The following is a 24,504-nucleotide window of genomic DNA, read 5'->3' on the forward strand; positions in this document are numbered from 1 at the left end:
TGAATTGCTTGGAAATCGTATTTTGAAAGGAATTTGGACACCAAACGATACGCTACGATTGTAAATTAAAAAAGACAATTCGACATAAAGAACGGTAGACCTACCGGTATATCAAATATCGATATAAATTATTGTCTTGTAAGTTGAAATAATGGTGGATTTGGGTAGATTTGGACGGAATTGGATAAATCGGGATACCCAGTCACGCCAACCTGTAGGATTCACGGGGCCGATGTTTTTGGACCATCCGAACGACTAGATACGTTGTACCTTGCCAAGCCCTTCGTCTTCGTGGAACCACGCCGGAAAATCCTGATGAACGTTTTAGGCCAACACTAGGATCGAACACAGGACCTCCAGGTAATCTTTCCAACGTCTTACTCATTGAGTCACCGTGGCTCCCTTACGTCAATAGAATTTGTAGAAACATGCAGTAGAATTTTGCACACTGATCAGCAGTGAATATTCGCTAGGCCGCTACAATCACTGATAAGGATGACATCAATGCGACTTAATGGATCTCAAATATTAACTTTTTTCCACCGATAAATTAAATTTTCTAAAACCTAAAACATTTTTTTGATGTATTAGAAAAATAAATAAAGACGTTTGACGTATTTGTAGGTAAAAATTATTTCCTATTTAGTGTAAATGGGTATTAAATGACTAAAAGGCAGCATTCTGCCCGAAGCAGTAACATCTTATGTAAACAATGCACGCGCCATTCAGCCAATGATTGACGCCACGTGCTGTGACGGCACGTGTTGAAGGCAGTCATCTTTTACAGAGATTATAGAAGACTTTCGAAATTCTCTGTGAAACCGATTGAGAATTTTGTCATGCTAAGTTAATGCAATCAAAGGGAAATAACCCTAAAAACTCCGAGAAAACTGGAGTTGTTCCCCATTAATTATTGTCTTAAATCCACTGCTAAGTTAATCACATTGGTACGTTTCTTTGCCTAAGTCCCGATACGATTGCGCCACTTTTTCAATATAGACTTTGAATTTAAATACTCTACAGGGTCGATGGGTTTTACATTTCCATTTCTTCAAATAAATTTGAAATCGGGATTACCCAAAACTATTTATAGCAACGATATCGAAGGTAACTTCGGTCGAAAAAAGACGTCAATATTTTTAGGCGTGTTTTAAATATTGAAGATCCACGGTATTTTATTACTTTTTTTTCAACGAATCAATTTATATTCATCTTCAAAACAACCATAATTGTGTTGCGTTCTGCGTGGCAAATGTCATTGTGATTAATGAACAGGTTCTTCCTCGGGGAAACCCTAAAATACACAGAGTAGTTTAGAATCAATTATTATACACGCCCGAAGATGGCCTAATTTAGGTCACTGTGGAGTTGTTTCACATTTGTTATTGTTTTTCCTGATGTTTGACATTGTTATTTAATATACGTGTATCTTCAGAAAGAAGCTTTCCATCTTAGGTTTGTATGTTTGCGTTGTTGTATATTTCTGGTTCGATTGTGGTTTGTGGTCTTGGTTCTAAAATATTTCTGCTAGACAGTAGAGACTAAGATTTGAAATTGAAGTAAATAAAATGCATTTCTAAATTCTAGCAATATTTCAATTGCGGAAACAGAAAGTGAAACTAAATGAAATTATGAATGACAGACTTAGCGATTTATGTTTCATTCTTGATTATCTGGCTATCAATACTATCATATTCATTTATAATAGTATTTATAGTCTTATACAAATTATAATGAGGAACATTCGGATGCAACGAAAAACTGAGGTCCCGTGTAAAAGATCCCTTGGTAGTTGGAATTCGATAGAGTAGGCCATATTGCCACTGCCCTTGCAAAGTTTAACTTATAGCACACAGTATGGCGTATGCCTGTCTTCAGTAGCCCAGTCGGAGCAGAACAGTAGGACGTTAAACCCCATTTCATTTCAATTTATACCCTTGCTCAATTAACTGCCCTCCTCCCCCACGAAAAACACACCTCCCACTGTAGTAGTTTAGAGGACAGGGTTCGATCAGAGACTGTTCCTAAAGGAACTACTCGCACTGTTGTGTATATTAGTTTGGAATACTTATCTTTTCATTCCTCAAGTTGCATGACAAGTTGATTAACAACTCGTAATGAATCATTGGCAAAAGAACCCTTGATAGTTGAAATTCGATGAAGATCTGGATGAAATGTCACTGTTTGGGCGAAATCCCTTATATCACATTAAAATGTACAAGATATATCCCATCTTCATTAGCCCAGGGAGGGATGGATGGCCAAATGGTTAGCATGCGCGCATTGTATCGTAAGACGTAAGGTCTGTCATTGAGTCACCTGGCGTGGTCTCGATTCCTTGGTTGTACATGACAAGGAGTAGGATCGCCTGTCCAACCTCGTCAGTTTTCTGCGGGTCTTCAGGTTTCCTCCCACTGCTAAAGACCCCTACGCGCAGTGAATTATTGAAATAAAATAGAACCATATGTCAGTCTCGGAATGACCCAGTTTGTATAGAGTGGACCTTAAACCCCACCCCTCTCTCTCTCTCTCTCTCTCTCTCTCTCTCATTATCCCAGTTGATGCAGAAAAATAAGCTGTTGATCGCCAATTTCATTTGCCCTCTGAAATGTATCCATCTTAAATATATGCATCTTTTTTATTTTTAGACGTACAAGTATTGGTTTAAAAGGTGAGGATGGGCAATAAGGAATCCTCACAGAACAGTGATGTTTACTCGTATCACGAAGATGTTCTAAAACAAGGTGCCGAGGCAATAACTACCGGATCAGATGATGATTCATCCGACGAGGAAATGCAGGAAGGACCGTCTCAGTCGAAGCAAAATGAATCTGATGACACAAATGGTTCATCTAATGAAGATGTTGCAGTCAATGACAAACCTAGTTCTGAGAATAGTTCGGAAAGGGAAATGGAAGAAATTGTCAATGATTTAACTCCATCGTCCACCGAGTCATCTCCATTAGATCATCAGATCCCAGAAACAGAAACTTCTTCAGACACAACTCCTTCCTCAACAGAGTCATCGCCAGTAGATCTTAGAATCCCCGAAAGTAGCTCATTGGCCAATCAGAATAAAGATAAAGAAGACCAAGCAGCGTTTGTCACTCCCCCATCATCAAGGGAGAATTCACCAGTGCCAAGACGCAGCAGACGATTTTCACAAAATGTTTCAAAAGACAAAAGTGCTACAAAACAACGACTGTCAATGAGAGATTCTGATGATAGTCAGGAGGAGATGCTGACAGAGGAACCCAAAGAAGAGTTTGTTGCAGTTGTTACACGATCCAAGACCACCACATTAATTACCAATGAAGGTTCATCTGAAGGCCAGCCAGAGAAAATATCAGAAGCAACCACATCATCAAAAAATAAGCAACTGGATAATAAGTCTACCATCAAAAGTCGTAAACGTTCGATATCTGACACGTCATCAGACTCTCCCAACAAACCAGCCGTCAAAACAACAGGTGGATTTGATAGACCCTTTGTTACCGCTGAACGAGGAATTCACATGACTAAGAAAAATGCTGTCCATCTTCAAAAAGTTTTTCATAGGTCGTCATCAAAGCTTAAACAAATACCTATAGAAACAGAAGTTTCACCCAGTTCCTCAGCAAGTTATGACAGTGTCACAGAGGTGTCTACCAACCCAAACGATAACAAAAAAGAAAAAGTCACAAAAACGTTCAAATCAAAGATAGCTACAGAAGGTACAACTAATCACAGAACATCACAAGATAGACCTGTTAATAAGGATTTAGCGGAGTCTGAAGCAAGGGTTAATGGATCAACAGAGAAATCAAAAGATAACCAAAAGGGAAAAAATGGGGCATCTCGATTGAATGTGCTAGAATCAACAACAGCTACAGAAGAAACAACTGTCCACAGAACATCACAAGTTAAAGATGTTCATAAGAGTTTGGTTGGAGGATCAGGAGAAAAATCAGCGTTGAAGACAGAAACAAAAAGAATAATGTCTACAGAACTTACATCTACGCAGGAGAAATCACTTAATCCTCTGTCAGTCTCTCAGAATAAGAGAGAATTATCAAAGATACTAGTCAAAAAATCGGTTGACCGTTTCTTCCATAGATCACCAATAGACGAGAAGTTATCAGGAGCACCACCAGTGAAAAGTCCTTCATCCAATGTTGACAGACCAGCCACCACAGGTGTTTTAATTTCACCAGTAGCAAAAAGAGAAAATAATGTTTTAAAGAAATCTTCTTCACAATCATCTCACACTGAAAGAAACACTTCACAAAACAATAATGTCACTGAAGAACCCATGGACACATCTTCATCTGCATCAGGTACAAATCCTTCAGAAATTGTTCCTGCTTCGTTGGATAAAAATAGAAAGTCGATCAAGAGTTCGTCAAATATTTCAGAAATTTCAATAAAAAAAGCAAAAATACCACTGGCAGATGCAAGCGCTTCTGGACCCATATTAAGGGTTCCATTGATGCCATCAACAGGAGTAGTATCTCCTGTTCAAGTAGTTCCTGGAGCATCTATGGATCTTCCAAAGATTCCAATTGATCCAAGGTTCTCAGTTCTTCCCATTTCTCAACAAACTGCAACAACACCCTCTCCAGCCGCGAGCCCTGCTCAACCAATGACTTCTGGACCAGATCATGGCGTCTTTCAATTAATGGAATCATTTAATATGTCTGTTAAGCTGGGTGATATTACAGAACAGCGTACAGAAGCAATAGTTAATACTACAGACAGACAACTAGCACATGTTGGTGGTGTGGCACGTCATATTGCAGCCGCTGCTGGACAACAGATGATCAACGAATGTCAAGCTATTCTAAATCATCGTGGTAGACCACTAGAGACTATGGATGTTATTGATACATGTGCAGGTGGACGTTTCAATCGAAGAGTCAAAAAACTTCTTCATGTTGTGTCTGCCATGGGAAGTTACAGAGCAGATAAAGCTGTAGTCGATAAACTTATCCACACATTTCTGCAGTGTTTGAAACATGCCGATCGTAACCTTGATTGTTCATCCATATCATTTCCTTTATTAGGAGCAGGTGAATATATATATTAGAAACGTTTTTCATTATGTGGTCAACCATATGTTAGTCCCAAAATGACCTGGCTTATGTCAGGTGGATATTAAACTCCATTTTTTCTGCCTTCATCACGATATACATAGTTTGTCAATGACTTGAATTGATAACAGGTCACGTTACCAGGTCATTTCGGGACTAAAATATGGTTCAATTTTGTTTCCAAAATTCGGCAGCGCGTAGGGGTCTTTAGCAGTGGGAGGAAACTGGAGAGGACAAGCGACCCTACGCATTGTCACGTACAAACAGGGAATCAAAACCACAATGGGCAAGCGCTAACCATTCGGCCACCCAACCCATTGCACATAAAAGCCCATGACACTTGTCTGGACCAAATGTTCCCCACACATGTAGCAAAATGCATCGTATAGTACATGTACATGTATATGGCTTTTTTATATGGCCACATGGACATGTCGTATATTCACATTGCCATTAATCTGTCTGTTGTGCACTGTATCAGTTTGAAATTTATATAATATTGTTTACATCAGTGTGACGAAAAAGGGTATTTAATTTCAACAATTTCTTTGTGGAACCTTGTACACATTTGATCTGTATGAAATGGACATCAGTGTCATGTAAATGCTCCCGTTAACTACAAAAGTATAAATATTCCACGACCCTGTGCTATGAGGATTATTTTGCCCGGAGAGCAACACTACGGTCTACTCTGTGTCAGGGGACCCAGGTTTTTTGGGCCGTCAGAATGACTATGCATTGTACCTTGCCAACCCCACCATCCTGCGTGTATTTCTCGACCAACCTAGAGATGAACATCTTACTCACTAAGTGACACGGCTCCCTAATTCAGCTTACATGTACATGTAGCCCTCAAATAACTTTTTTTGTTGAATAATAATTTTTCTACTTTTGTTTTCAGGTTCGTATCTTCCAGACACGAGTATCAATGCATTCTACAATGCTGTGTTAATATTTCTCTCTGATCGCGGACCAAGCTCGAAGTTAAACGATGTCAGACTAATTTTAAACGATGTCGAACTTCATCAATTTGCAGTTGACTATTTTGGTTCGTGCTATGAGAATATATTAACTAATGGAATTGAAGGTGCCATTGCTGACGCTGTAAATAGTTTATATGGTAACAATACCTGGGAAACGCAACAGAAGTTGCTAAATCGGTTCACATCGGGGAATAATGGCAGAAGTGGTGGTGGTGGTGGAAGTAGTAGTAGCGATGGTGGTGATTCAGCGCAAAACTTATTCCGGGGTTCAGCTGTGAAAAGACCAAGACTATAGAAATTTTATCCAGTGATGTGTTATTATTTAAGAAATTTTATCCCGTGATGTGTTATTTTAAAGTATCTTAATTTTAAAGTTTTACATTTTAACGGAAACTTTTTAATTGAATACTAATGATACTCGATTTTAAATTGTTACTATACAGAGAGAGAGTGAAGTGGGGCTTAACTCCACTCGACACAAACTAATGCTACAAGGCAATGAGGAAGCAATTAGTAGTTGCCGATTCACAAATGACATAATAATCATAAAAAACATGTAGAATGAACTCAGCAGACGTACACAACTGTCGTTCAATTTGGATGAATCATGTAATTCACCGAACATAACTGATTACAAATTACAATCATGTAATTCACCGAACATAATCGATTACAAATTACAATCATGTAATTCACCGAACATAATTGATTACAAATTACAATCATCTAATTCACAGAACATAATTGATTACAAATTACAATCATGTAATTTGCTGAACATAATTGATTACAAATTACAATCATGTAATTCACCGAACATAATTGATTACAAATTACAATAGTTTTTTTTAAAATTGAATATGAATAACTTTGTACAAAAGAATAGGGTGATACAGCTTTTATTTAGTGCTTTTAGTTATTTACAAATTGTTTACTGTACTATTGTTATTGGTGTATATGTAAATATGTTTATAAGATATGTTACATATAATATATTGATTTTTGTTTGCCCCAATAAAATTCCGTCGCCCCTGTCTGTCGGTCTGGCTATAGTTGAATAGACTTTAAATTTATATGCAGTGTTTAAGGTCATGAGACGAAGAATCCTATTGATTTTCAACAATTCCTGATAATTAGTGCCAGAGTTATGGCCCTTGATCACTTTGAAAAACTTGTGGATATTCTAAAGGCTACGGTTAATATCAGTTTTTAAGATCATGAGATGAAGTAGCCTATTGATTTTAAATGATTTCTGATAATTACTGCCAAAGTTATGGCCCTTGATCACTTTGAAAAATCTTGTGGATACTCTAGACTCTAGAGGATAAAATTAATATCCGATTGACTTTAAATTTATTCACAGTGTTTAAGAGGTCTATTGATTTTCATAATTACTGCCATAGTTATAGACCTTGATATTAAATGTTTTGTATACTAAACATTAGCATAGGGCAGAACTAGAAGTCAAATATGTTATTGTACTCGGATTTTGTGTTATAAATCTTTTCATTACTGACTGCTCGGATGACTTAGCTGCTGTTGGCGTACATATTTCGTTGCCTGGCAGTCTATCTTTTAATTATAATATTGTGTATTTTAAGAAATAACTATAAAACAGTAGGTTTACTATTGTTCAAAAGGTAATGGAATTGGCTTATAACCTACTTTAATGAATCGTTGCTTATATTTATATACAATCTGATTAAAGTACACATCTATATTTCGTTTCCTTTTTTTATACTTTCGATGGCCTGCACTACATGAAGAACTGACCGGTTGTACGTGACAAGGAGTAGGGTCGCCTATCCAACCTCATGGGTTTTCTCCGGGTCCTCCATTTTCCTACCATTGCTAAAGACCCCTACGCGCAAGCGAATTATGAAAATAAAATTGAACCATATGTTAGTCCCGAAATGACCTAGTTTGTGTTGAGTGGATGTTAAACCCCATTTCTCTCTCTATATATATATATATTGTGGGAACGAGAGGTTTAATACATACACTTCACATCATAAGATCTGTCAGTCAAGTCTTGTGTTTTCTATTTCATGTGACCAGAGTATGGTCTCCTGCTAGACCATGCAGGATTTTTCTGGGTCTCCTGCTTCATCTGCCACTGCCTAAGCAATTTATTGAATAAAGATTACTCTCTCTCTGTCTTTCTCTTTCTCTCGGGTGTTTTAGACCAGCTTAAAGATACATTATGGGAGATATAATAAAGAGATGGCAGTTCTCGCTATAATAGTTAAAAACTAGATAGTGTAAAGGTAATTTGCTGAGAATTTCAGTCAAATTGATCCACTATGAGCCGAGAAACAAGCGGGTGAAATTTTTGCATAGTCTCGGTCATCATTACTAGAATCATTAATATAAACAGCATAATCTCGATCATCCACTTTTATTGATTTAATTATCAATAGCCGTTAGCGGCATATAGGAATCTAATCCAGCCAACATCGAAGGCTAGCCTTGACATCGAGAGGTTATTATGGTCTGGATAAGTTAATTAATGTTTAATTGATAATTTAGAAAGACTTGTAATAAGCAGATTTTGCTCTTGCATAATGCATGTTTAATCTGAAGTAAAAAAGAATAGCAATGGTCCTGTAATACAGAAAGCTATTCACATATCCAGTTCAGATGGTCTAGGAAACAACTGTTTCAGATTGTTTCAGAGGGTTTCGTTCTATCTTTTAAGTTATTTGTCTTTGAGTTAATTCTTACATGGAGTTGGATGGAATTAACAAAGAGTATTGATGTGCTAGAATGTTGAATGAGCTAGAATGTGCTAAAATGTCTGATGTACTGATATGTCAAATGTGCTATAATGTATTAAAATGTCAGATGTGCTAATACGTCAAATGTGCTATGATATTAAAATGTGCTGATTTCTAAAGACTAAAACAGTCTGGTTACATCTGTGTAATGAACATATGTGTAATGAAAGTTTAAATATGCATGTTATTGTTTATATTGTTATTGAATTTGAGATGTAATAAAAAAACTGTGACTTTTTTTCCTGTTTTTTTTTTACCTAGGCAAATTTGTGACTTTTTTACTGTGCCCTTTTTCCTGTGACTTTTTTTCCGCGCACCACGCACAAGCGAATTATTGAAATAAAATTAAACCATGATAGTCCCTAAATGACCTAGTTTGTGTCTAGTGGACGTTAAACCCCATCTCTCTGTCCTCTCTCTCTCTCTCTCTCTCTCTCTCTCTCTGCCCTTGCAGTCTACACGAATGCTAGCTGGATAGGGAAACAATCCGAACATTTGACAAAACAAACATGGATACAGACGAACCTTTAGACAAATTAACATTGTACATATATATGTATTGTTTAATGGTCGAGAGCGAGACATTAAGTAATATATTGCAACAACAAGAGGGCCGTGAGGCCCGAGTGTTTTTACAATATATTACGCAATGTCTTAAGCTTGAGACTATTAAACGACTTAAAATACAAACACTCCGCACGTACTTTTACAGTGAAATACGCCACACAAGTCCAATTTATGTAAGTCGTTTGCGTCAGCCTGGGTCTATCCAGTAATATACCAATATTAAACATACATTATGCCAGAGCAAAATCTGATTATTGCAAGTCTTAATTTAGGCTTCAGATGTTATAGAAATTATAAATTAGATCTTTATTTAAACAAGCCCAAAATCGACTCTCTAGACCCACGGATGGCTCGGCTACAGCTCGGATTTAAATAGGATTTCACTTATCAATTAATTCAAATATGGCGCATCCTGATGAGAATACGTCAGTTAGATCGAGGCTAAATGATAGAGTGTACTTAGCGAGGCCGCTGTAGAGCGTTTCCACATGCCATTGAAAACTTTACCTGATAATCGAGATATGTAGGTGGAGTTAACGCCTGTCAATCAAACGATCGGCAAAGGTGAAGGCACATTTCACTACCATTTCTAGTCAAATATTACAACGATGATAACTATGTTCAGAATAAAGTAATTTGACTGAAATTTTCAATATATTCTTCTTTCATCATCTACTTTTGAACTGTTATAGCAAGAATGGCCAATTCTCTATAAAAAATCTCCCATAATGTATCTTTAATATACCACGTGTCTTTAATTATCAGGGGGGTTGGATGGCCGAATGGTTGGGAACAAGTTGTTTCGACACCGAGCTGATTCGACACCCGCTACCTGAGTTGTTTCGATGGTTACATCTCACTGTGCCCACTTTTGATTAATCCAATTAAGGTCTAATTAGGATTAGTGTATTAAGCGGATTAGGATTAGGTGTTATAGGTAATTAGATGGAAAAAACAAATATTGAAAGTGACTAAATATTCAGTCTTATAATTGGTGAGATGAACTCACTGTAATCGTTAAAGTGATGAATTTTATTCAAAAAATGACACTTGAATATAATGTGAATTATGTTCAGTAAGCCTACACATTACACGGTCTTTATAAGGACACACAGAAGTCAGTCTGTCATATTTCATCATGGCAAACGTTCAAGTAAACATCCAGTACATCCCCAATGCTCAAGGTGGAGAAAACTTAGTCCATGAAGAATACAAATTCCGAGTGAAGAATAGGAAGGCAGAACGAGTATACTGGAGATGTTGTATAAAAGGTTGTCCAGCAACCCTGAACACCCACCAAGGCTTTATTACCAAATGATATATCCATGTATGTTATATTTTTATTAAATATTTTATATATAAAACATAGAAAATTGTTATATTTTCATTAAATTATAAAGTGCTAATGTGATGTATGATATATCCATGTATGTTATATTTTTATTAAATATATATAAAACATCGAAAAATAAAAAAAAAATTACATAAAATATTGGGGATTTTTTTCCATCTAATTACCTATAACACCTAATCCTAATCCTCTTAATCCACTAATCCTAATTAGACCTTAATTGGATTAATCAAAAGTGGGCACAGTGAGGACACACCGTTTCGATACCATCTATTTGGGTCAGCTTGATTAGGATTTGATTATATAGGATTATAGCGGTACTCTTTTCTTATTAACACATCAAATCAATTCCGATTTAGAAACCATGTATTTGATTAGGTTGATTATATAAGATAAGTGGTTGATTGAATAAAGATTTTAAGTGTTGTTTTTTTAACACCAAACTTGTTTAATTTAATAATTTTTATTTTTAAATTTAAGCGCCTCTTTTGTTTTTTTAAACATCAAATCAATTCCGATGTAGAAAACAAACGGAGTATAAGCTTAGAACCTTCTATATAATTCGACAAAATGAAGTTTTCATCGTTGTCTACAATATCACCCTAGGTGGAAGTGGACGTAAAACTCTAGAAACGAACGAACGAGTTTTCGTCATTTGATATCAATATCGGATGATACATATCAAGTTTACAATGGATACATGTATTTTTTGTTTAGCTACCGTGCGTCCAAGGCAGGAAGGGATTCAATGCCAACAGTGTGGTTTGTTGCAACACAGAACTTGTAAAACAGGCACGTGGGAATCAAACATATTTCAAGAAACTTTAGTAATTACTAATTTAATAAAATAAGAATAGATTATTCGCTTAATATTAATACGCCATCTTATGAATAATATGCGGTAATACAATATTAAAGATACATTATGTAAGATTTAGATAAAGAGCTAGCCTTTCTTGCTATAATAGTTCGAAAATAGATTATGTAAAATGAATAATTTGAAAATTTCATTCAAATTACTCTATTGCAAGCGAAGATATTAGCCTCTGAAGGTTTGACAGACGTGTGCAATAATTTCAACCACCGTACTGGTTGTTCGAAGCTAAGTCTCGCTCCTCCATTTTTCGCTTAAATCAAAATATGGCTGAACCATTCTAATCTATTTAACATCGGAGAAATCTGTTGCCATCGAGAGTTGATTAAGGCCTGGATCAGTTAATTAATGTCTAATTAATAGTTTAGAAAACATTTCAGGCCTAAAGAAAGACCTGCAATAAGCAGATTTAGCTCTTGCATAATGCATGTTTTAACTACAGATTATTTAAAATAAACATATTTATTTTCAGGGATATCACAAGCTACGTACAGAAGAGCTGTGAAAGGTTTAGAAGAGATAGCATGGAAATGTGTATCGTGTTTAAACGTAAGTTATTATATGTATATTTAAAAATGATGTAATATTAAAATAAGTCTATAATTTTACTTACCGTTACATACCATATATACCACTATCACGCTGTTGCTGAATTATTAGTATTAAGAAATGGGGTTTAACGTCCCACTGTTCTGCTCCTACTGGGATAATGAAGACGGGCATACGCCATACAATGTGCTATGAGGGAAATTTTACCCGGGCAGCGGCACTATCGCCTACTCTTATATCGAATTCCAGCTGCCAAGGGATCTTTTACGTGCATTCCGATGTATACACGGTACCTCGGTTTTTCGTTTCATCCGAAGGATTTGTCAGGCCCTCCGTTCTGCACCACTGACAAGGGGGAACCGCGCCGGAAGATCTGGATGAACTTTCTCGGCCAATGCAGGGATCGAACACCCGACCTTCATCGTATTAAGAACAACATATACTATTATTATATGTATATTACTTACCGTTACTTACCATATATACCACTTTTATAGGCCTATCCTGCTGTTGCCGAGGTTTTTTTGTCGGACGACGACATGGAAACGAATGAAACCAGTACCGGGTTTGATTTCGCTCCTGATGAAGGCCCGAACGTATCCAACACCCCTAATGGAGAATCCTTTACAGTAGATCGGTCTATCACGCTACCAGAACCCATATTAGACGATTCCATCGAGGAAGACGCTCCGGTGTTTGATGTCGCTCCTGAAGAAGGTCCGAGATATACTGTTGTTTCCGAGGCATCAAAGAGGGGTCAACCCAAGTTACTGGACAGAGAGGGTTATTCCTACACGTTTAAGGTAAATTGATCTCGTATACGTACATATAATTTGTTATATCTTTTCTATGGCAGTATATTAGACTCAAAATTCTAACATGCTATCGTCTAATTTCTAACTTCTATTCATGTAATTTCTAAATTAAGACAATGTATAATCCAACTTCTTTTTTTGTTCAGTGTAAATTTTAATTCTGTTTCATCTTATTTCTATTATTAAGACGGAAAAATGTCAACTTTGTTGTCGCTCTACATGTTAAGCATGAAAGTCAAACAAATTTAGAATTTTGATATTTCTATTTAGCAGCCATCATTATGACGTCGTTTGCGGGTTGGATGGCACGCGGGCTGTATCATACGGTCTGTCATTGAGTCAACTGGCGGGGTATCGATTCCCCGGTTGCACGTGACAAGGAGTGGAGTCGCCTGTCCAACCTCGTGAGTTTTCTCCGGGTCCTCCGGTTTCCTCCCACTGCTAAAGACCCCTACGCGCAAGCGAATTATTGATATAAATTAAACCATTTGTTAGTCCCGAAATGACCTAGTTTGTGTCGAGTGGACGTTAAACCCCATTTCTCTCTCTCTTTCTCCGTCTATCGACTTCTATAAACAGATTAACTACACGTACTTTCGATTATTTCAGAAACAATCCACCAATGGAAATAAACACTGGAGGTGCAGCTATCGCCAGAAACATTTATACTGCCCCGCAACAGTGATACAAACCGCCGACATTTTTCTCCTGGGTTTAAAGGACCATGTCCATTCCGCGGAGCCCGGTATACATATTGCCATCAACATTACGGCAGAAGTAAGTATTAACTATAGTAACTATAATTATTTTTTATGCAGCGGGTAAATAACTAACTAAACCAGCCACGTGGATATTTTAATTTATTAACATATATAATTATTTATTATTTACAGGTTCGAAAGAATTCCGATAAGGACATGTTTACGACGTCGGCCCCTTGTTACGTCAAGCAAGTGTACGGAAAATTGGGATCTGACACTGTGCCCCATTACAGCCGTCCAAAACTTGGTAATTTGGTTAGGGCCGTGAATCGACAAAGACAGGCTATACGGACAAAAAGATCAGGACAAGTCGGCTATTGAGAGAATGCGCTTTTATGTATGGTCCATCTGTGGAAGCATCCGAATAAAATTGTATGTATTGATAATTTTAAAGGGCTTATACCCGATATTTTTTTGGAGAATAAAACTGCTTTATTTTATGTTATTATAATCCCTTAAAAGCCTTTATATTTGTGATAAGTTTTCGAAAATCTGGAAACGGAGACTGGTGTAACAAGTTGTATTATGCAATGTCTGGATAAAACCAGACTTTTATTTTATAAAAAAAAATAATGTGTAGGTGAAATCTATCAAGTGCAGCACATGAGGCATTTACTGTATAGACCTCTCAAGGAACGGGAATCGATTATCAGGTCATCCAAGTTCCAACGAACAAATTGACCCGAAATCTTAAAACGGTTACGTGTCCGTATAAACAGTTTTGACGTTCACGTCCAAACGACTCAATATTTTGAGCTGGAATTTTGAGACAAGGTAACTACACCCTTCCTCTATAATTCGACGCTTTAATTTCATACGTACACCGACTTTTATTTTTAAGACTCTATTCAAATCGGGATAGTGATTATTAATAAACTTGCTGTTAATTGCGCTTCAGTTTGGATGTCAAATATGCTATACTACATGTACTGATGCACCAAAAGCGATTGTCATTGCTACCATTGTGACGATAGTAAAACAGAGTCTCCATCCATTAAATTGAATTATTCATGGTATTTAAATCCATTGCAAATTTGATGATTCGATGACATCGACAGCTGATTATGACCTTGGGAAGTTAATTAATGTCTAATTAAACATTTATTATGCAAGAGCTAAATCTGCCTATTGCAGGCCTTTCTTTGGGCCTGAAATGTTATCTAACTAAACTATTAATTAGACATTTATTAACAAAACAAGACAAGACCATAATCAACTCTCGATGGCATCGGATACTCGTGAGTTTAAATAGATTAGAACGGTTCGCTATTTAAAAGTTTAATTTAAAAATGGGAAAGCGACGCTAAGTCGCGAATATACCAGTGCCCTGGTTACCACTATGCACGCAACTTGTCAAAACTACGAACTGATAATTTAGCTCAGAAGGAAGTAATTTGAATGAAATTTCCAATATTCTCTATTTTAATCATCTATTTTTGAATTATTATAGCAAGAATGACCAACTATTTTTTAAACTCGTAACTAATGTATCTTTAATCATTTATATAAAATTCTAATTTGTGTTTTTAATTTCAAATATAGAAAATATAGAGTTATTACAGATGGTTTAACCACTTTATTCATAGGGTAGGCCTACATTACATAATTGTTTTCAGGATTTATACTGAATACAGATCATTAATGTTTCATTTCTTTTCAAGGGTTTATAACTTTTATATTTTAGCTTAGTTTTCTGTTATAGAGATACAGCTTCATCTGATAAAATAATTTGTAGTTTTAATTTTTAAGGTTTATTAACTTTTTATGTTTCAGCATATAATTTTTTTATTTCAGGACTATACTGAAATGCACTTCCTTGAATCCCCAGTATTTAAAAAAACATTTAGTAAACTTTTTACTCTCAGGGTCTTGGAGTGTATTCCAGTATGGTCTTTACGTTCAAGTGGCAGTGTTTGGGTTTGTGAACGTAAAGGCCACAACCACATTACTGCTGGCGGTCCAGTTTATGACCACTACTGCCGCTTTTGTGATTATGGTCTTTATGGTTCTTGCTGATTTCCTAACCACTAATTTATTGAATCTTTGTAAATGATATATAGAGAGATATGTAGCTCACTTTACTTACTCCATCTATCCCAGATTCAACATGTTGAAAACCAAAAGTATAAGTTTTAATTCATTTATTTTTCTGCAAAGTTGTTTAATTTTACAAACTGTATAATAATTTTATTTTGTTCTTTTATTTTGGGGTCTAGTTGGCTCATAGCGTTATGGCGCTGGCCCTGGGTTAATAAGATAATTCTAATGTTGGGTCAATTTGTCATTGAAATTACAAAAAAAGGCTGTTTTGAATTTTCGTCAGCAATCTCCCAGTAATAGAATATAATATTATATAATCCCTGGGATTTTTTTATCTTCTGATGAACAATGAGCAATTTGTCCCTGCACCTGACCAACAAGCCAACAGTTAAGCTACTGTGCCTGCCGTAATCCCAAATAGACTCATAAAATTAATTGCACATTTAGTTTTTTGAAAAGTTTTGAGCAATGAAACTGATTAGCTAAACTTTCTGTAAGCAGAAAATGTTCACAAGCAAACTCAGTCAAGGTTTTGAAGTACTAAGCACTAAGTGTTTCCACTCTCCTCCGTCAGTTAGAATGAAAGTAATCTTGTCCCAAAGCATCTACCAATGGAATTGCTTAGCTTGAATCCCCGGTTGTACGTGACAAGGAGTGGGTCGCCTGTCCAACCTTGTGGGTTTTCTCTGGTTTCCTCCCACTGCTATAGAACCCTACGTGCAAGCGAATTATTGATATAAAATTGAACCATTTGTCAGTCCCGAAATGGCCTAGTATCTCTCTCTCTCTCTCTCACCCCCCTCTCTCTCTCTATCTCTCTCTCTCTCCAAGGAATTTATGGTAATCAATATTTACATGTTCCTATAGTGCTAAAGGATTAACAATGATTGTTTTCTGATTGTCTATTGAGCAATGATTGGAAACCTGTCAATATATATTATATAATATTATGTAATATATTACTGTATATCTCTATACACCCTAGCTTCTGTCAATCAATTATTTAATACATCGTTTAACAACATGACATTGTCCTCAGCTTGTTACCTAGGTAACCAATTAAACAACTATTATCATATACTTTATGCACTGGGGTTAAAATTCTAAACAATAGTTGAACTGCTAAAAAGACAAAAAAAAAAGGATTTGGGATGTATGTCCTATGGCCGCTATTCTAATCTTTAACATCGGTGGGGGTCATGGTGGCTAAGTGGGTAGCTGGCTCGCTAGCATGGAGGTCGGATGTTCGATCCCTGCATTGGCCGAGAAATTTCATCGAGATTTTCCGGCGTGGCCCCCCCTTGTCAGTGATGCAGGCCGGAGGGTTCCACGTCACTTGAAATGAAATGAAAGGGGGTTTAACGTCCTACTGTTCTGCTCCGAATGGGTTAATGAAGACTATAGCTAGCATCCATCATACAGTGTGCTATGGGGACATTTTGCCTACTCTTATATCGTCGAATTCCAACTGTCAAGGGATCTTTTGTGTGCATTCCAATAGTGTACATGGGACTTGTTTTTCATTCCATCCAAACAACTAGACAGCTGTCCTTGTCAAGCCCTCCGTCTTGCATCACTGACAAGGGGGAACCACGCCGGAAAATCTGGATGAACTTTATCGGCCAATGCGGGGATCGAACACCCGACCTTTAGGCTAGCGAGCCAGCGTCCTACCCACTCAGCCACCTTGACCCCATAACACTTGATGACCCCAGTGTGTAACCCTTTACAAGAAAGAGTTCCCACCCCCAACAAGGGCGGATACTGAGGGGTTAAATGAGCAAGGGTGTTGTCCATACTAAACTTATGTTGTCTGTCTATACTAAGCTAGTGGACCGACATTTTAAGTCCTAAATCAACGAATTTAGTTGAAAACACGAACGCATTATTCGCGAATGGTGAAAAGTATTTATTCTGCTTCCATTTAATAAAATTGAAAAAGTTTATCTAATTTGAGGGTATGACAATCACATTGCTAAATAGTATACTAATTTCTGGATATGGTGGTCGTTCAGGATAGAGCTCTATTCTCCCAGGTATGAAGTATATGGACCTCTGTGTGCAGTATGGGGTGTAGTCCACAAATATTTCATAACCTCAGTGTGTATACAAGATATTGCGCTATAAATATTCATTATTATTCTTATTTGGGATGGGGATGGGGGTGGGGGTGGATGGCCGAGTATTTAGCGTATGCGCGTTTTATCATAGGATCTGTCATTAAGTCAACTTGCATGGTTTTGATTCCTTGCTTGTACATGACAAGGAGTAGGGTCGCCATTTTAACCTTGTGGGTTTTCTCTGGGTCCTTTGGTTACCTCTCACTGCTAAGGGCCCCTATGCGCAAGCGAATTTTTGAAATAAAATGGAACCATGTTAGTCCAGAAATGACCTAGAATGTGTCGAGTGGATGTTAAACCCCATTTCTCTCTTTCTTTATTTTGGCTGTAAAACTTGAAACTTTCCTCCACTAGCCTAGATCGGTCACGGCTTCATTAATACCATTGTCCTTAATCCACCACATGTTCATTAGTTGATGAAGGGCTGTGCCCCGAAACACGTCCTGGATTAAACCATTATATTTTAAAGTCTTGTTAAGATTGTTGTTCAGGGATTAATTTATTTGGATTAATCTAAAGAACATGGTGGTACATGTAAACTGACATATAACTCCATAAATTGTTAATCAGATCTTTTATCCCATGTCTAACAGTATATCTCCCCAGGACAATCAGGTGTTAACTGGTAATTACTAATGAAGAAAAGTAATTAACTTTATTGTTGAGGTCAAAGGTCAATATTATTGAAGTATGTCCTAGTTTAAACAATGCTATGAATTTGTAGGTTGTAGTAGGATGGGTTTCAAGTATATCATATCCTAGTGTGGATATTTTATAAGTATAAAGTGGGATGGTCATGCGGGTGTTAGGCACTTCAATAGAAGGTGTTACTACCAGGTATATCAAATATAAACAATACCAACACCCCCCCCCCCCCTGCTCAGGATCAAATTAGGGTGTCTGGTTCTTTAAATAGTCAGAAATGGTAATCTGAAATTTCTGGAAACCGCCTCCTCGCGAATCCCCTCCTCGCCACCGAAAAAGTTCTGCATCTGCCCCACAATATCAGTACAAAAAAAACAAAACATCTTTGTATTATATTTATCCTGTCAAATGAAACTATTTATAATTATTGAGAAATCTTATAGGAAAGATCAATCACATGTGTATCTATCATATTTGAGATGGTTACTATCACATCCGATAGTGAAACTTGGAACATGGGGTTTGTCCAATATAAGAATTTACAGTGATGCAGGACGGAGGGCCTGACAAGGACAGCTGTCTAGTCCTTCGGATGAGACGAAAAACCGAGGTCCCGCGTATACATTGGAATGCACGTAAAAGATCCCTTGGCAGTTGGAATTCGATATAAGAGTAGGCGATAGTGCCGCTGTCCGGGCAAAATTTCCCTCATAGCACACTGTATGGCGTATGTCCGTCTTCATTAGCCCATTATAGGAGCAGAACAATAGGACGTTAAACCCCATTTCAATTCATTTCATTTCACTGTATCACCTCTCTCCCCCAAACCACGTGGGTAAGATATTGGTACATTCACATGACTATCAACTCACGAGACCATATCACGTGAATCAAGGTATATATATATATGGAAAATTCTGCGTACTAAAATAAATGTATGGAGGAGTGTCATCACATTTTAAATTTATGTAAACTGAAACCGTTTTGATTAGATATAAAGCAGTAGGCTATCAATTTAAGATATTATTAAATGGGTGACTGGTTTAAATACCCGAGCAAGGTCATGAAGTTTATGTTTTGAGTAATTCGGACCTTTTCATATAATTGGAAATATATTTTGCTGTTGCTCAGTTCATTGTTTTTTTTAATCTGTGGTTTTGACTTGACAAGGCATTTTCGTAAATTCTAAGACGGCTTATGCAACATATTAACACGATCAGCAATATTCACTAACCCAGAACGCAGAAAAAACTTGACAGGTGACGTAGTACCACGTGGCTTTGTTTATTTGCTGCTATTTTTAGGATTTACCTAATCGCTGGATTAATACGCGTTAGTGTGCGAATAGCTGATTGTTTTGTGACGTCACTCGGGGATTATTGTGTTATCACAAGGTATAATCTCGATATTTATAAAGTTTAACGTTGGCAACTGTATATATACATGTGATTTTAGTAGTGATATCCAATAAATGTAATCGTGTGTATGGAAACAACACCGTTCACAGGGAACTATTTTTTTTATCTCGCAATGATATCTAGAAAAGGGTGAAAACATCGTAGCCATATTGAGGAAGAAAACAACCTTGCAACAATAATTTATTCTGAATCGTAAAAACAATATTTCATCTGCAGACATGAAGTGGCAATACAAAGAAGAACATCCCTTTGAAAAGCGACGGGCAGAGGGAGAGAAAATCAGAAAGAAGTACCCAGACCGTGTACCAGTACGTATAAAAATGTCATTTCTGTTTTGTGTTTACAATGAAAAATCGGCCATATTATTTTGGCTGGGTCAGCTGACAGAAAGATGGCTTCCCCAGAAATTGCGATTTGTTTGGATTCATTGTTACGATCTCATTGGGAACAGAATTGAAGCCTGATCCTCGAATTTGATTAGCAGATGTCATCCCCAGCGAAAATTGAGAATGTTCAGACTTTCTATTTTGAATTTTTATTTTATGGAGCTCGCCCAGAAATCGATTAGCTCAAATTTGCATAAATTTCTAGATCCTACACTGGCTACAGTTGTATTTGGTTTGCAACACAAACTATTTTGAACATACACTGAATATTTTGCCATAGAAGTTCCTGATCTGCATCCACTAGATCTAGATTTTATGAGACAAAAAGGCTATTTGGTGATCCGTGTTCCAGTGCACAATAATGCTGACTCTTCGTTGACCTGTCTAAAAATAGCTATTTATTAGTGAGGCCATCTCCTTGGTTTGCCAATTCTTTGTCAAACTGATAAGATAGAATGATTTAATAATACACTACACTAGAAACCTTTCACTGTCTTCTTTAGCCCAATTGGTGTAGACAAGTTGGTTATTAATGTTAAACCCTGTTCCATTTCTAGATTTATATTTTTATGTCAACAAACAGTAACTGGTCACATTTCTGTTGACTGTTGCAATAAAAACATGGCAATACTTATTGAAAGCACCTGATTAATATCCAAGCTTGAAAGCCAGAGTTTTCTGGCACAGTCATCCCCTGGTTAATGGTGCAGAATGGAGGGCCTAACAGTAACAAGGACAGCTGTCCAGTTGTTTGGATGGGACAAAAAACCAAGATACCATGTACACAATTGCATGCACGTAAAAGATCCCTTGGAATTCGATTTAAGAGTAGGCCATAGCGCCGCTGCCACTGTCTGGACAAAATTTCCCTCATAGTACACTGTTCGATCCCCTTGTTGATCTCGTTTATTAGGATTTTTCGGTGTGGTTTCCCATATCACCGAGTGGTGCAGGACGGAGAGTCTGGCAAGGGATGTCTAGTTGTTTGGATGGGACCAAAAAAACAACATCTTGTGTACACGTTTGTGTGCGTGTAAAAGAACACTTGACAATTGGAATTCAAAATAAGGGTAGATGTGATAGGTCCGGGCAAAATTTTCTCGTTGCACACTGTATGGAATATGCCAGTTTTCATTAGTCCAGTCTGTGTGGACAATAGGACGTTAGGATTACATGTCATTTCGGTCCCGCGTCATTTCGGACTTACGTCATTTCGGACTCCAAAAAATATGTCCCCGACATTTCGGACTCGGGTAGGTGACATTTCGGACTCGGGTAGGTGACGTTTCGGACTCGGGTAGGTGACGTTTCGGACTCGGGTAGGTAAGATAGAATTATACAACACACTGACGCCAATTTACTTATTTTTTTTAATAGTCTACTAGTGCTCATCTGTTTTTCATTGTATGAATCCCATATATTAAAAAGTTGGCCTTCTACATGTCGATACCGACGTCTTTGGTGTCGTCTCAATGAACCTTCCGACATCATTGTGAGGTCCAGTGGTATCTTTGTAGCTTCTGAAAAAAGTGCGCAAATCAATAGATAAAATGGCACAGGACCTCTGGCGTTGACACGGGAATTTAGTCTGTTGTGCCAGCCCTCCACGTCGTTATTGGTTCTCACTGGCAACATAAACACGCACCAATCTTCTATTGGAAACAGACGAGATGAAATCCATTGATCTTCTATGTATGTACATATCGGCCCTAACTGTTCTGGGCACCTGTCTTTCAAATGGGCAAACATGCCCGCCACGTGTTCTTCGGGCAGGAAAGGGAGAGCCATCAATCGCCTCAAATAATTAAACACGTCCCCCTTTTCGTTGTACGCTGTCTGAAATAATAAAATATTAGAAATATATTAATACTGAAAATCTATTTGTGCACTTGTACTTTAAAAGAAGATATTATAATAAGAATTTTTTTATTTTACTATAAGAAGATTTATTATAAGAAGAACGCACAACATACCTGGAATCCCTTTTCTTGAATTTTCCGGAAAACGGCCTGGGTCCAATGAAACACGCATCCTTGAATTCTTATATCTACAAAACGGCGTCTAAGGGCCTGCCATAACCCCGCCTCAAAATCCACCACAAATCCCTCCAACCAGATTAAATACGAGTTGCAGTGTTTTTATTTCTCAATCATTTCTTAGCGGCTATTAGAAACGCCGATCAGTGTTTTTATTTCTCAATCATTTCTTAGCGGCTATTAGAAACGCCGATCAATTATCGCTATTAATCTTAAATACAACAATGGGATGGTTTCACTAATCGCTGGATTCACTAATCGCTAGATTAAAACAACAATCGCGGATCGATTATCGTCAACAATCTAAACTAATTCATCGTCAACAATCAAAATTTACTCATCAAAATACAATAATATCCGATCAAGTAAATAAACAAATACAAAAAAGGCAAGTAGCATAGGTTTTACTTCAAGTTCAAGTTCAAAGGCGTGTTGTCAAGTAATGGCCTGTATGGGATAAATAAAACAAGACTAACAATGTTTAAATCTTTATTAATGTGAATGGTCTGTCTTGAGCCTCACCTACAACGAAAGAAAAACAGCTATTACTAATATATACACACATAATTTTAAGTTTTATTTGAGTCCGAGTCCGAGTCCGAAATGTCGCCGGTCCGAGTCCTAAATGTCGTTTGACTGAGTCCGAAATGACACCGAGTAAGTCCGAAAAGTCGCCATACTGAGTCCGAAACGACGTTTGTGCTGAGTCCGAAATGACGCGGGACCGAAATGACGTGCTACCGACGTTAGACCCTAATTTATTCCAGAAAAGGGGAAATTATAGAACAAGATTGTTTTGTTTTTTCAGGTTATTGTGGAAAAAGCCCCTAAAGCACGAGTTGGTGATCTTGATAAAAAGAAATACTTAGTTCCATCTGATTTAACTGTTGGACAATTTTACTTCTTAATCAGAAAGAGGATTCATTTACGGCCAGAAGACGCTTTATTTTTCTTTGTAAATAATGTGATTCCTCCAACCAGTGCAACAATGGGACAACTATACCAGGTGGGTTGTTTATTTAAAAATCTGTGACGATGTATAATTTGTATTGGGGGATGTTTCCATGCAATCTGAGTAAAATACAGATCTATATTTCGTTTCGTTTTTTTATACTTTCAATGGCCTACACTACATGAAGATCTGACGAGTTATAGTGATAGGTCACGTCAGAGGTCAAAAGACCGACTTTTGACCTATGACATCAGACATTTGATTAACCAATCAGCATTGATGTTACTAGTGGATTACCCACAGTTCCGGGCAAACAAGGTCAAACACTCGATTCGACAGACAATTTGATTGGCTGACCCCTCATTTCAAGCAGAACACAAGTTAAATAACAAGTCTTCCAGATCCAAGTGTAGTAAAGACAAGTGAAACGAAATTTTGAACTATAAAAAATGAAACGAAATAGGATCTGTGTTTTAATCAGATTGATTTCCATGGATTATTAATTAGGCTTAGATTACTTTGAGGCGAGGAAGAGGGAGGGTCGAGGAGTCTATCACATACCCTTTGGATAACATTGAGTCAAGTGACATGAGTTTTGATCCCACAAGGAGTACGGTAGTCTGTCTAACCGTGTGGGCTTTCTCAGGGTTCTTCAGCTTCCTCCCACTTCTAATGACCCCTACACACAAGCAAATTGTTGAAACATGAAATGACCTAGTTTTTGTTTGAGTTTATATTAAGCTTATTCTTGGCCTGTGAATTCAAGGAATGAAGCAATAAAACAACTCCCTAAGAAGAGTAAAATTGGAAGTTGGTGCGAATCTTAGGATGTTAATTGACAATAAATTATCATTAATTGCTGTCTTTATGCATGACATGTATAGGAAAGAGCCAAACTGAAACAGATCCTATTTCGTTTCGTTTTTTATAGTTCAAAATTTCATTTTACTAGTCTTTACTACACTAGGATCTGGAAGAGCTGTTATATAACTCTCGTTCTGCTTAATGTGAGGGTTTAGCCAATGAAACGGTCTGTTGTGGCGAGTTATTGGCGTGCGGTGCACAGAACTGTCGGTAAATCACTAGAAACATCAACGCTGATTGATTAATCAGTGTCTGATGTCATAGGGTCAAAAGCCTCTCGTATGAACCCTGACGTGA

At 37.2% G+C, this 24,504-nt stretch overlaps 1 protein-coding gene and 1 long non-coding RNA gene across 2 annotated transcripts; both read left to right on the top strand.

The window, feature by feature from the left end:
* Positions 1-1,355: 1,355 nt before the first annotated feature.
* LOC126827908 (mucin-4) lies at positions 1,356-7,772 on the top strand. Its single transcript, XM_050557483.1, has 3 exons — positions 1,356-1,455; positions 2,649-5,048; positions 5,971-7,772. Exons 2-3 carry the CDS (start codon positions 2,678-2,680, stop codon positions 6,345-6,347), a joined length of 2,748 nt encoding a protein of 915 aa, XP_050413440.1. The 5' UTR covers positions 1,356-1,455; positions 2,649-2,677; the 3' UTR covers positions 6,348-7,772.
* Positions 7,773-11,808: 4,036 nt separating this feature from the next.
* On the top strand, positions 11,809-15,932 carry LOC126827919 (uncharacterized). Its single transcript, XR_007682896.1, has 4 exons — positions 11,809-12,170; positions 12,668-12,973; positions 13,595-13,762; positions 13,879-15,932. It is a non-coding gene; the product is annotated as an uncharacterized LOC126827919 (long non-coding RNA).
* The last annotated feature ends 8,572 nt before the right edge of the window (positions 15,933-24,504 follow it).

This window comes from Patella vulgata, chromosome 7, assembly GCF_932274485.2.
Source record: "Patella vulgata chromosome 7, xgPatVulg1.2, whole genome shotgun sequence".
Classification (NCBI taxonomy): domain Eukaryota; kingdom Metazoa; phylum Mollusca; class Gastropoda; family Patellidae; genus Patella; species Patella vulgata.